Source organism: Balaenoptera acutorostrata, chromosome 3 (assembly GCF_949987535.1).
Source record: "Balaenoptera acutorostrata chromosome 3, mBalAcu1.1, whole genome shotgun sequence".
Classification (NCBI taxonomy): Eukaryota; Metazoa; Chordata; class Mammalia; order Artiodactyla; family Balaenopteridae; genus Balaenoptera; species Balaenoptera acutorostrata.
Window position 1 is genome coordinate 170,773,930 of NC_080066.1, and position 14,724 is coordinate 170,788,653.

Here is a 14,724-nt window from a genome sequence, read left to right on the forward strand (position 1 = left end):
CCCATCTTTGTAAAATAAACACAGTGCTATGTTTATATGCATACAAAAGGTTCAGAAAGAATCAACACCAAAATATTAATAAAAATTCTGGATATTCTGAGTGTGAGTGAAGGACTTTTCTGTGTTTTCTAAATCTTTTACATCAAACGTTTATTAATACTGTCACCAAAAAAAGGAAAGATCTGTTGCTCAGAGGTTTTTCCACATCATATTGCCAATTCCTTCCCTACCCACTCTTCAGGGGGATGGGAGGTAGGGGTCACTTGAGAGAGCACCTTTCACCAGAAAATTAGCAAAGCTCCTAAGGTCAGAACATAAAGGCTGTATGAAAAGTTGATGAATAAACATAAAATCAGATAACAGGACCGTAGCATCTTATTTTCTATTATGACACTACCATCAGTTATATTAGATATACTGTTAAAGACAAAGTAGTAAAAAATTCTTTTGAGTCTATCTGAAATCTATACTACGTTCTTAGGAGTTACTTTTTTGAGATGGCTTGAAGAAATCATGTTCTTCTCCAATGTTTCTGAAGAACAAGACAGAGCATCATTTATGTACGATTTTCTCTAAGTAACCAAATAATTCTTCCCTGTAGAAAAGCCAAAATGTTTTATATCTGAGTAGGTATTTCTCAGTTTCCAGGGAAACTGATACAAAATTGTCTGAAATAAAGACATTAAGAGCAAACTTCCAATGTGCCTGTACTTTATATTTGGTGTTCTGACCTTGTTTCTATGGAAACTTAATTAATAGGCAAATGCTGAAATTGAGGTTTCTCTTATCACTTTATTGAATGCCCCCCCAAAAAAGACAAATTGAAATGAAATTTTAACAATCATGTTAAACATAAAAAAGTAAATTCTGTACTCATGAACTCTATTTTTCCAGGTCCTGATTTAGCACTCCTTCCTTATCATACATAGTCGTATGCTAAATGCTTAGTACCTTACCTGCCCGCTTACCAGCTTCCCCTAATGTCCCTCTGTCCAGGGCATTCTCGGCTTCAATTGGATTTCACCAGAACAAACTCTTTAAATTATATCAACGTGTTTACCTGACTGATAAATTTAGGCTATTTCATGACTTCTACTTTTATTCATATCCATTGCAATGTATGTACAGACAGAGAATGGAGAGGTAAATGTTGCTTCTGAGTTGTGTACAATAAACTGGAATGGCAATAATCAAAACTGGAGTATGCTGAGATAGGCCTAACTTATGGATAAATTATAAAATATAAGGTGCACTCTAAACAGTTTCTTAAGCATCCCAAGAACTGAATTTGGCATATCTACCACCTCCCAAGTCTGTCTCTTCTGTTCAGTAGCTGTGTTACACAGTCATTTCAGATCTCCAAGTCTTGGCTTCTTCATCGGCAACAGAGGGAGAATATATACGGGCCTTATTTGTAGATGGAAGGGCCAAGTGAAATACACAAGAAAATGCATTGTAAATCTGAAAAGAATTCTATAAAGGTCCAATTTTCGTCTCTCATCCTACACTAGCCAACTACTAACTGTTTTTAAAAATCATTTAGAGGCTTACCTTATACCAACAAGCAGAGCAGTTTTCACAAGTACTTACATGCTTTGTGTTTAAAGCTACAATTAATTCACATAATGTGTTCATTCTTTCACAATATCTAACTATTCTGAAAAGGGAGTACTTTCCACTTACAAAGCCACGTCCATCATAAGGGTGAATCCACAGGCTTAATTATTCTAACTTTTAAAGAAATTAAATAAACCCAACTAAAATTTAAATAGAAGAGCTGTAAGACATTTCGTCTATGAAATAATGAAATAATCTCTGGCATTTCAATGAAACAAATGGGCCAGTGGGGCTTTAACATCTTTATGATACAATGTTTTATACTTCCAAGAACAGTCTTTATTAAAGTGCCACTATGCTACCCAGAATTTTTTTTTTTAACCTAGAGCCATCCCTTTCCAAAATTCTAGAGGCAAAAATCAAACATTTCCTCTCTTCTCTCTCTCCTCTCCTCCCCGACAACACCCACCCCCAGCCACTTAGTCTTCAGAACTTTTACCTGAACATTCTTAAAGTTGAATAGTATTCTACTGGGCGGGGGGGGGGGGGGGGGCGGAGGAGGGAGCCATGGAGACATTTTTCTGCAGGATGGATGTGGTGTGTTAACTCCCAAACCTTTATATCACAAATGACAATCTGAATCTGTTTTTTCTCCTTTGAAACTTCTGTCCAGCAGTCTCAGGAACCACCTCACCCCTCCCTTACAACAGGCAACGTGCAAAAGAAGTCGGTTAAGGCTGTGCAGCTGAAGACATACTTGTGTCAAAGTGGGAATTTAAAAGTAATCAGAACTCCATGGGGTCTCCTTTGGTAAAGAAAAAAAACCCAACAACTATTCTCTGCAGCCGTGGCAGTAACGTTTCACACCGTTCCCAGTTATTTTAAGCCCCTCTCCCACCATTTTCTTTCCTATCGTGTTCAAATTATAGTTAGAAGGGATAAAGTAGCTTCTATCAGGGCGACTGAAAACATTAAAATCCAAAGAATTTTAGTTAAGAACACCACACTGACTCTGTCCATCTCTATTTTGAATTTAAATGACAAATCCTCTAATGTTTGTCTTAATTGTCTCGAGTATCAACTACCTTAACGAACAGAAGTCTATCATCAGGCCCTTACCTAGTTCCTTCGCTTAGGTACCATCTGGATAGGGAGACGGGATGGATACGCCGAAGTTAGAGTATTTAAGTTTTCATTAAGAAAAGAGAGAATACACCAGAAAGTCTCTGCTAAGTCCCACGAGATGTTAAATAGAACCACGAACAGGAAGGGCTGCGGATTGGAGGGTCTCAGGCCGGGCTGGGAAATGGGAACGGGGGAAAGAATTGGGCATTCGGGTAGGGAAGAGGGAAGGAGACTGGCCGGACGCGACTGGTAAAGAATAAGGGGTGGGGACGCCAAGCAGAGCCAGCCTTCGTTCCCGGTGCCCAGCCCTGGGAGAGCCAACTCCGGGCAAGAAGGAACCCTAGGCGGCGTCTCCCTCCCGGGGGACCCTGGGGGCGGCGGAGGCCAGAGGTAAGCCCGAGAGCAGATGGCGCCTACCCCGCGAGGGGTGAGGCGCGCCAGCCGCTTCTTACCTTCGGGCATCTCCCGGTCGCTGATGTGCTGCAGGTGGTGGCCTTCGCCACCTGCGAAATCCAACTCGGCGGGTTCCACGGTAGCCGCCGCCGGAGCTACTGCCACCGCGTTCCCAGCCGCCGCCTTGTAGACCTCAGACTCACAGTCCGGCTCCGCTGACCCCCTGCGCCGGCCCAACTTGGGGCTGGCATTGGGGGACAGGCAACAAGACAGAGAGTTCCCCATGGGGCGCCTTCACTCCTCGCCGCCGCTGCCTCCGCTCGTCCCCCGACTCCGCCGAGCTCAGAAGCCGCCCCCTCCCCCAACAATGGCGCGGCGGGCACTGGCAGCCCCGGGCTATGCCGGGGCTGTGCCGCACATGCAGACGCGACTTCGCCCGCCGCTCTCCTGTCCGCCCAGCCGCCGGGCCCCGGGCAGGGGCGGCCGGCAGGGGCGGCCGCACCCCCGCCGCCGCCGCCGCCGCCGCCGCCGCCTCCTCGGAGCCAACTAGTCTGTGAGGGCTGTGACCAGACCGGCTTATTTAAAATGGGTGGGAACCAGACAAGCGCTGTGACGCGCAGCCACTGCAGGGAGAGAGCGCAGCCGGAACTCCTCCTCCTTCCGCCACCGCCTGCCCGACTGAAAGTAGCTAGCCCGGCCGGCCCTTGCCTACCGGAATGTGTCCTTCGGTCACCTGGTTACGACGGACCAATCACGACCAGAGTTCCCTCAGAGCGCAGGCATGTGACTCACAATGCCCCGCCCCCGCCCGCGGCTGCCCCGCCCCCCGAGCGGCACGCCCCGGACTCTGGTTTCCATTCATCTCTCGCACTCCAAGCTTTCCGGTCCTGCGGGAAGCGCCGTGGGAGTTTGTTAATCGAAGCCGTCCTGAGTCAGTGGGCTCTGTAGAAAGCCCCTATTCCTAAAATGCCAGTTCAGTTAGAAACTCGGTTTCACCGGGTCGACAGTTGACTCATTTGATGTATTGCTCAACGAACTTAGTTTCACCCCAATTTTTGACCGTTTTTTATAACTGAATGCTCCTCCGGTCTTGCCTTCCAAAGACTGTTAGTTTCCGCCTACAGTTTAACCATAGCAACCCCCGGGGCCCTGGTCCTACTCTCAATAAAGAGCTGTGGTTGTGTCTTGAATGAGACTCGAGGACACGTCACCCCTCCACTTCCTCATCAGTAAATTAGGTACCGAACTCCTCCCTACCACCTCTGAGGCGCTGGGATTCAGCAACTCGCTTTTCTCGCCTGTTTCTCTCTTCCACGGCAGGAGTTTCCAGGTTTCCCTACTTTAGCCAACAACAACGCATAAAGCACGATTTTCTCATACAAACTTGAGAGTCACAAAGTGAAGTACCACGGTCTTGATTTGATGAAGATGATAACGATAGTTAACATTTGGCAAACACTATGCGCCCGCCCCCGTTCCAAGTGAGGTACTCATTTAACCCTCGGGAACAAAATCCTCAGAAACCTTCATTTTACAGATTTTACAGAAGCTAAGTAACATTCCCAAGGTCACATGATTGCTCAGGGGTGTGGCCAGGATTTGATCCCTGATTGTGTGGATCCCCAAAGGCACCTTATTGTGATCATCAGAAAATAAAGGTAGAAGTCAAATTTGGTTGGAAGTGGCATAGTGTATCAGGATTTTCTTTTTTTAAGGAGGAACAATTTTTTGATGTGGATTTTAAAATACTTTCCCTTCATGCAACATTGATTAGTCTCTCCTACATGCCAGGCACCCGTGTGTGAAAAATAGTCCTGCCCTCAGTGACCTCAGGCACGGTGAGAAAACAAAGGCTTAGAAAGCCCAATAGTCTGAGGTCACACTGCTGCAAAGTACTTAAACCTGAAATTCAAACCTAGATCTATTAACCCCAAGTAGATGCTGGGGTAAAGAGCTTGGTTTTCTTCCCAGAAACCTGAGAGCCATTGAATGTTGTGAAGTTAAGGAGTCACTATCAGGTGGTTTGTAGTGAGGTCACGCTTGAGAATAAGTAGGACTGATGGAAGCAACAAAACCCATTAAGAGACTTTATATTCATCTAAGAGAGGAGTGAGGGTTCAAACTAAAGGCAGTGGCAGAGATTGGAGTGGAGGGAAAGGATCTGAGGTCATTTGGGAGGTAGAATAGAAGTGCTCAGTGACTAGATATGGAGCAGGAAGGGGAAAAGAGAAGCAAAAATGGCTGCTAGGGTTCTGGCTTAGGGAACTATGTAGAGTGTGGTTACTTTTTCTTAGATAGTGCAGGAAAAGGAAGAGGTTTGGGAAGGAAGATCATTTTGGGTTCTCTTAAGCGGAACACGGAAATGGAGCTCTCTGGTTGAAAGTAAGCCTCTGCAGGCTAAGTCCATTTTGTGATATCCCAACTTATGTTTTCAAAAATAACACATTAAATCAATTTAAAAATGTGATTGGGGAAATTCCCTAATGTTGACAGCTAAGAATATCACATTTTTCATGGAGCAACTTGGAATCTATGGTTTTAGTAAATGAGGCATCCTATGTAAAATAAAACTGGTAAATGAGAGCTCTACCCACCACCAGAGCCTCCCATCAAGCCTCTTAGATAGCCTCAACCACCAGAGGGCAGACAACAGAAGCAAGAAAAACTACAATCCTGCAGCCTGTGGACCAAAAACCACAGTTACAGAAAGACAGAGAAGATGAAAAGGCAGAGGGCTATGTACCAGATGAAGGAACAAGAAAAAACCCCAGAAAAACAACTAAATGAAGTGGAGATAGGCAACCTTCCAGAAAAAGAATTCAGAATAATGATAGTGAAGATGATCCAGGACCTCGGAATAAGAATGGAGGCAAAGATTGAGAAGATGCAAGAAATGATTAACAAAGACCTAGAAGAATTAAAGAACAAACAAACAGAGATGACCAATACAATAACTGAAATGAAAACTACACTACAAGGAATCAATAGCAGAATAACTGAGGCAGAAGAACGCATAAGTGACCTGGAAGACAGAATGGTGGAATTCACTGCTGCGGAACAGACTAAAGAAAAAAGAATGAAAAGAAATGAAGACAGCTTAAGAGACCTCTGGGACAACATTAAACGCAACAACATTCGCATTATAGGGGTCCCAGAAGGAGAAGAGAGAGAGAAAGGACCAGAGAAAATATTTGAAGAGATTATAGTCGAAAACTTCCCTAACATGGGAAAGGAAATAGCCACCCAAGTCCAGGAAGCGCAGAGAGTCCCATACAGAATAAACCCAAGGAGAAACACGCCGAGACACATAGTAATCAAAGTGGCAAAAATTAAAGACAAAGAAAAATTACTGAAAGCAGCAAGGGAAAAACGACAAATAACATACAAGGGAACTCCCATAAGGTTAACAGCTGATTTCTCAGCAGAAACTCTGCAAGCCAGAAGGGAGTGGCATGATATACTTCAAGTGATGAAAGGGAAGAACCTACAACCAAGATTACTCTACCCGGCAAGGATCTCATTTAGATTTGATGGAGAAATCAAAAGCTTTACAGACAAGCAAAAGCTAAGAGAATTCAGCACCACCAAACCAGCTCTACAACAAATGCTAAAGGAACTTCTCTAAGTGGGAAACACAAGAGAAGAAAAGGACCTACAAAAACAAACCCAAAACAATTAAGAAAATGGTCATAGGAACATACATATCGATAATTACCTTAAACGTGAATGGATTAAATGCCCCAACCAAAAGACATAGACTGGCTGAATGGATACAAAAACAAGACCCATATATATGCTGTCTACAAGAGACCCACTTCAGACCTAGGGACACACACAGACTGAAAGTGAGGGGATGGAAAAAGATATTCCATGCAAATGGAAATCAAAAGAAAGCTGGAGTAGCTATACTCATATCAGATAAAATAGACTTTAAAATAAAGAATGTTACAAGAGACAAGGAAGGACACTACATAATGATCCAGGGATCAATCCAAGAAGAAGATATAACAATTATAAATATATATGCACCCAACATAGGAGCACCTCAATACATAAGGCAACTGCTAACAGCTATAAAAGAGGAAATCGACAGTAACACAATAATAGTGGGGGACTTTAACACCTCACTTACACCAATGGACAGATCATCCAAAATGAAAATAAATAAGGAAACAGAAGCTTTAAATGACACAATAGACCAGATAGATTTAATTGATATATATAGGACATTCCATCCAAAAACAGCAGATTACACGTTCTTCTCAAGTGCGCACGGAACATTCTCCAGGATAGATCACATCTTGGGTCACAAATCAAGCCTCAGTAAATTTAAGAAAATTGAAATCATATCAAGCATCTTTTCTGACCACAACGCTATGAGATTAGAAATGAATTACAGGGAAAAAAACATAAAAAAGACAAACACATGGAGGCTAAACAATACGTTACTAAATAACCAAGAGATCACTGAAGAAATCAAACAGGAAATAAAAAAATACCTAGAGACAAATGACAATGAAAACACGACGACCCAAAACCTATGGGATGCAGCAAAAGCGGTTCTAAGAGGGAAGTTTATAGCTATACAAGCCTACCTAAAGAAACAAGAAAAATCTCAAGTAAACAATCTAACCTTACACCTAAAGAAACTAGAGAAAGAAGAACAAACAAAACCCAAAGTTAGCAGAAGGAAAGAAATCATAAAGATCAGAGCAGAAATAAATGAAATAGAAACAAAGAAAACAATAGCAAAGATCAATAAAACTAAAAGTTGGTTCTTTGAGAAGATAAACAAAATTGATAAGCCATTAGCCAGACTCATCAAGAAAAAGAGGGAGAGGACTCAAATCAATAAAATCAGAAATGAAAAAGGAGAAGTTACAACAGACACTGCAGAAATACAAAACATCCTAAGAGACTACTACAGGCAACTTTATGCCAATAAAATGGACAACCTGGAAGAAATGGACAAATTCTTAGAAAGGTATAACCTTCCAAGACTGAATCAGGAAGAAACAGAAAATATGAACAGACCAATCACAAGTAATGAAATTGAAACTGTGATTAAAAATCGTCCAACAAACAAAAGTCCAGGACCAGATGGCTTCACAGGTGAATTCTATCAAACATTTAGAGAAGAGCTAACACCCATCCTTCTCAAACTCTTCCAAAAAATTGCAGAGGAAGGAACACTCCCAAACTCATTCTATGAGGCCACCATCACCCTGATACCAAAACCAGACAAAGACACTACAAAAAAAGAAAATTACAGACCAATATCACTGATGAATATAGATGCAAAAATCCTCAACAAAATACTAGCAAACAGAATCCAACAACACATTAAAAGGATCATACACCACGATCAAGTGGGACTTATCCCAGGGATGCAAGGATTCTTCAATATACGCAAATCAGTCAATGTGATACACCATATTAACAAATTGAAGAATAAAAACCATATGATCATCTCAATAGATGCAGAAAAAGCTTTTGACAAAATTCAACACCCATTTATGATAAAAACTCTCCAGAAAGTGGGCATAGAGGGAACCTACCTCAACATAATAAAGGCCATATATGAAAAACCCACAGCAAACATCATTCTCAATGGTGAAAAGCTGAAAGCATTTCCTCTAAGATCAGGAACGAGACAAGGATGTCCACTCTCACCACTATTATTCAACATAGTTCTGGAAGTCCTAGCCACGGCAATCAGAGAAGAAAAAGAAATAAAAGGAATACAAATTGGAAAAGAAGAAGTAAAACTGTCACTGTTTGCGGATGACATGATGCTATACATAGAGAATCCTAAAACTGCCACCAGAAAACTGCTAGAGCTAATCAATGAATTTGGTAAAGTTGCAGGATACAAAATTAATGCACAGAAATCTCTTGCATTCCTATACACTAACAATGAAAGATCAGAAAGAGAAATTAAGGAAACAATCCCATTCACCATTGCAACAAAAAGAGTAAAATACCTAGGAATAAACCTACCTAGGGAGACAAAAGACCTGTACTCACAAAACTATAAGACACTGATGAAAGAAATCAAAGATGACACAAACAGATGGAGAGATATACCATGTTCTTGGATTGGAAGAATCAATATGGTGAAAATGACTATACTACCCAAAGCAATCTACAGATTCAATGCAATCCCTATCAAAATACCAGTGGCATTATTTACAGAACTAGAACAAAAAACCTGAAAACTTGTAGGAGACACAAAAGACCCCAAATAGCCAAAGCAGTCTTGAGGGAAAAAAACAGAGCTGGAGGAATCAGACTCCCTTACTTCAGACTATACTACAAAGCTACAGTAATCAAGACAATATGGTACTGGCACAAAACCAGAAATATAGATCAATGGAACAGGATAGAAAGCCCAGAGATAAACCCACACACCTATGGTCAACTAATCTATGACAAAGGAGGCAAGGATATAAAATGGAGAAAAGACAGTCTCTTCAATAAGTGGTGCTGGGAAAACTGGACAGCTACTTGTAAAAGAATGAAATTAGAACACTCCCTAACACCATACACAAAAATAAACTCAAAATGGATTAGAGACCTAAATGTAAGACCGCCGGACACTGTAAAACTCTTCGAGGAGACATAGGAAGAACACTCTTTGACATAAATCACAGCAAGATCTTTTTTGGTCCACCTCCTAGAGTAATGGAAATAAAAACAAAAATAAACAAATAGGACCTAATGAAACTTCAAAGTTTTGCACAGCAAAGGAAACTACAAACAAGATGAAAAGACAACCCTCAGAATGGGAGAAAATATTTGCAAATGAATCAACGGACAAATGATTAATCTCCAAAATATATAAACAGCTCATGCAGCTCAATATTAACAAAAAACAAACAACCCAATCAAAAAATGGGCAGAAGACCTAAATAGACATTTCTCCAAAGAAGACATACAGATGGCCAAGAAGCACATGAAAAGCTGCTCAACATCACTAATTATTAGAGACATGCAATCAAAACTACATTGAGGTATCACCTTACGCCGGTCAGAATGGGCATCCTCAGAAAATCTACAAACAACAAATGCTGGAGAGGGTGTGGAGGAGAGAGAACTCTCTTGCACTGTTGGTGGGAATGTAAATTGATACAGCCGCTATGGAGAACAGTATGGAGGTTCCTAAAAAAACGAAAAATAGAATTACCACATGACCCAGCAGTCCCACTACTGGGCATATACCCACAGAAAACCATAATTCAAAAAGACACATGCACCCCAATGTTCACTGCAGCACTATTTACAATAGGCAAGATATGGAAGCAACCTAAATACCCATCAGCAGACAAATGGATAAAGAAGATGTGGTACATATATACAATAGAATATTACTCAACCATAAACAGGAACGAAATTGGGTCATTTGTAGTGACGTGGATGGATCTACGTCATACAGAGTCTGTCATACAGAGTGACATTAAGTCAGAAAGAGAAAAACAAATATATATTAACGCATATATGTGGAACCTCGATAAACCAGTTTGCAGGGCAGAAATAGAGATACAAGTGTAGAGAACAAGGGGGGGAGAGTGGTGGGGGGGTGTTCTGGTGGGATGAATTGGGAGACTGGGAGTGACATGTATACACTAATATGTATAAAATGGATAACTACGAAGAACCTGCTGTATAAAAAAAATAAATAAAATAAAATACAAAAATTAAAAAAAAAAAATAGAGAAGTCACCCTGCTCCTTGTGTGTATCCTGCCTTGTGGCTGAAGCCCCTGGCACCACGGGGCAGAGCATGCCTGGACCATGTTGAATTGCTGAGAGCTCTTGGGGCTGGCAGGGACATATGACAGGGGCAGGGACTGGGGTGCTGGGGCAGCTGGGACCAGGAGTTCCGGAGATTTCAGGAGTTGCAGGAGTGAGCTCAGCCAGCTCCCCACAAAGAGGAGCCTTGGTCCCAGGCAAGGGAGAGAAGGTACGAAATCAGGCTCAGACCTGCAGTCATTTCTTGAAGTTTGCAGCTCATGGCTCACCATCACCTCTCTCTCCATCAGTACCCCTGACCTGTCTTGAGGGTTTCCGTTTCTGCACAGATGATATTTCCGACAAACTGGCCTTGAAGTTCTCATGCCTCACTTCCAAAGATCTTGAACTCTCTGCCACACACACCCAAGGTCATACACTAGGCCCATGCTGGCCACTATAGGAACCACTAGCCATGTGTGCTATTTAAATCTTAGTTAATTAAAATGAAATAAAATTTAAAACTCAGGTCCTCAGTCCCACGGCCCACATTTCAGGGACTCGATAGTCACATGTGGCTAGTGGCTACCATACTGGATCATGCAGAGAGCATGCTTACCACCGCAGAAAGGTGTATTGGACGGTGCTGCCCTAGACCCTGTCACTAACAGAAACTGCCCCCTTTCTATTACCAATGTCCAGCACCCCCCTAGAGACTAGACTCCCACCTCCTCCTTGTATAGACTCTGACTCTAATGCAGCCTTCAACCACAATGGGATTTTCAATCTCTGTCCAGGGACACCTCAGAGATACTGAGGGGTCGGTTCCAGACCACCGCAAGAAAGCGAATATCACGTGAAGTTTTTGGTTTCCACTGCATATATGTTATGTTTATACTATACTCTAGTCTACTAAATGTGTAATAGCCTTTTGTTTAAAAAGACAAGGAGTATACCTTAATTTAAAAATACTTTATTGCTAAAAATGTGAACCAATATCTGCCAATGCTAGGTTGCTACAAACCTTCAACTTGTAAAAAACGCAGTATCTGCAAAGTACGATAAAATGAGGTCTGCCCATATTAGTTTCCTGAGGCTGCTGTAACCAACTACCACAAACTGTGTTGATTCTCTCATGGTCCCTCACAGTTCTGGAGGTCAGAAGTCCAAAATCAAGGTGTAGGCAGGGCCAGGCTCTCTCTGAAAGCTCTAGGGGAGGATCCTTCCTTGCCTCTTTCTAGCATCATTGTCTAGGGGTTGCCAACAATCCTTGGCTTGTGGCTGCATGACTCCAATCTGTCTCTGGCTCCACCACTGCCACCCTAGTCACCATCACCTCTATGGAAAATGTACGGCAGTTCCTGAGAAAATTAAAAATAGAAAACCATATGATCCAGCAATCCCATTTCTGGATATATATCCAAAGAAATGGAAAGCAGGGTCTTGAAGAGATATTTGCACCCCCGTGTTCACAGCAGCATTGATCACAATTGCCAAGAGGCGGAAGCAACCCAAGTGTCCATCAACGGATGAATGGATGATCACCATGTGGTATATACACACAATAGAATATCATTCAGCCTTACACAGCAAGTTCTGACAGACAGGTGAACCTTGGGAACGTTATGCTAAGTACAATAAACTAGTCACAAAAAGACAAACACGGTATGATACCACCTCCGTGGAATTTAGATTAGATTAGTCAAATTTTTAGAGCCAGAAGGAACTGTGGTTGCCAGGAGCTGGGGGCAGGAGGACATGGGTAGTTAATGTTTAATGTGTACAGAGTTTCACTTTGGGCAGATGAAGAGAGTTCTGGAGGTTGGCTGCATGGTAATGCGAATATAGTCAACAGTACTAACTGCACGCTGACAAATGGTTACCTTGGTAAATTTAATGCTGTGTGTATTCTATGGGCTACCCCCCCAAAATAAAACAAAAAGCCTGTGTCTTTTGCTGCCCTGGCCCCAGGCTAGCCCCACCCTTACACGTGACACTGCTCTGCGAGGGTGTGTCCTGGGTGGACTTTAACAACCAGGCCCTGGGGCATCACGGGAGGAGGGAAAATGGAGAAATGGTACTCACCCGCCTTGAGTGCTATGGGACCAAAAGGTCGGGCACGGCCAGTGGACTTAACCGGCAAGGAGCCGTGCCTGAGCCTGAGCCTGCGCCTGCCGGCTGCCCTGGAGCCTGAGCAGCACCTCCGTCCCTCCTAACAGAATATGACCTGGCTCTGGGAAGCCCTAAGAGGGACCTCATCCTACACTGTGCTTAAAAGGAAACCATTCAAGGTCCAGAGAGGGCAAGTGACTGGTTCTGGGTCACTCAGCAAGTCAGAGGCAGAGCCAAGTCCTGAAGTGTGGCTCCTCTGATTCTAGAGCGTCATTTATTTCATCTCTCATGTATACTGTGCCCTTTTTCTGACAATGTGAGTGTCAGAGCGATTCTATCAGGAACGTGGGCCTGACACTGACAACTCAGAAGGCTGAACTAAGCAGTGGGGAGTTGGGTGAGGGCCCGTGGATTGATGGTCAGGGATCAGTTACCTGCTTTACGGGAGAAATTGCTGCCTCCATCCTTGGGTGGGTCTCTGGGGTCAGAGCCAGATCCATCTGGCCCCTGGGGTGGCCCCTGTGGTGGCTTGCCAGGAGAACCATCAGAGGCCTGGTTGGATGACTGGGAAGGTTCATCCTCCTCTGGAAAAACAAAAAAAAGAGGTGGGGGAGCTCCCAGCAGGGTGGGCAGCTGAGGGACCAGAGGCCCCACACGGTGCCCTCCACCATCTCCCGAAACTCCCAAGAACTCTGATGTTGGGAGGGGACCTCAATGGCAGCTGTGCTAAGAGGTGACAAAGATGCTTGGAGGTGAACCCAAGGAGAAGACAGAGAGAGGGAGACCCAGCACCAACGCGGAGCTGGCAGGTTCCAGACTTCACAGAGCAGGAGTGTGAGGCCCAGGAGGTTAGAGACCTGATGGGGCACAGTGCACCTGGTGGCAGCTCCAGGCCAGAACCCAGATCCCGTCCGCCCTGGTTCAGGTACCCCAAGCCCTGGGCCACCCCGCCCTCTGGAGCTTCCCTAGGGCACTCACCATCAGAGGGGGATTCCGGCCGGAAGGGGTCAATGGCATCTCCTCCCCCGCTCTCTATGGCTTTAGCTGACATCTTGGAGGCAGTGTGGGAACACTAGGTGCAGAGCCAAGGACACCACTATCTTTCCGAGAAACAGAGTGTGAAAATCAGAAGTGCTCTGCCTGATTTATGATGGACTGGCGGGGGGAGGGCAGGGGCACCTCTCTGTTGCCCCAGACTTGTCCTCTGTCCTACAGGAGCCTGCGGGCACTTCCAGCCTGCCCCCCAAATCTGCACAGACCACAGCTTTTAAAGTTAATAATGACTTTACTTGGCTCCCTGATCTCCAGAATCCTGTTCACGTCTAATAATCCATCTCTGCCCCGCCCACTGCCCACCCAGCCTAAGTCTTAGGGCTTCAGAGTGACCTGGGTTGATACAAGACTGGAGGTTCCCAAAGTCTCCTGGTAAAGGTGGGCTCAAGCCCCTTCCCAGCACACTCACCTCTGGTCACAGTGACAGCAGCCCTGGATGGAAGCAGAGAGGGATACAGTGAGTGGAGTCCTGTTGCTCTCTCCCCTCCCCCACCTCCTACGGCCCTGCCTACCCTGCGAGGTCACTGTCTGGGAAGGAAGAGCAGTGTCAGAAGTTCTGCAGGTAGTGAGGCTGCCGAGGACGCCAGCTGGGTGTTAACGTCCCCTACTGTGACTGTGTTACTGTCAGCTTCCCCTTTCATGGCCCTTAGCATTTGCCTTATGTAGTGAGTTGCCCCTATGTTGGGGGCATAAATATTTACAATTGTTATATCTTCGTCTAGGATTGATCCCTCGGTCATTATGCAGTGAAGAG

General features: G+C 44.1%; 1 protein-coding gene across 10 annotated transcripts in view; it reads right to left on the reverse strand.

Moving 5' to 3' along the window:
* Window positions 1–14,724, reverse strand: part of LOC130707525 (cyclin-Y-like protein 1) — a 49,324-nt gene that overhangs the window by 32,035 nt on the left and 2,565 nt on the right. For 4 of the 10 annotated variants that reach the window (XM_057542510.1, XM_057542509.1, XM_057542508.1 and 1 more), the window contains exons 1-2: window positions 13,352–13,474; window positions 10,096–10,236 (exon numbers count right to left, since the gene is read on the reverse strand). Coding sequence is in view for 6 of the 10 variants with exons in the window: in XM_057542511.1 (XP_057398494.1) it covers window positions 3,135–3,360 (226 nt within the window). In the remaining 4 variants the exon portion in view is untranslated. Of the gene's footprint in view, window positions 1–3,134; window positions 3,376–10,095; window positions 10,237–13,351; window positions 13,502–13,895; window positions 14,018–14,379; window positions 14,403–14,724 lie in introns of those variants that run through there. The other 6 variants (XM_057542511.1, XM_057542505.1, XM_057542502.1 and 3 more) reach the window with 4 other exon arrangements.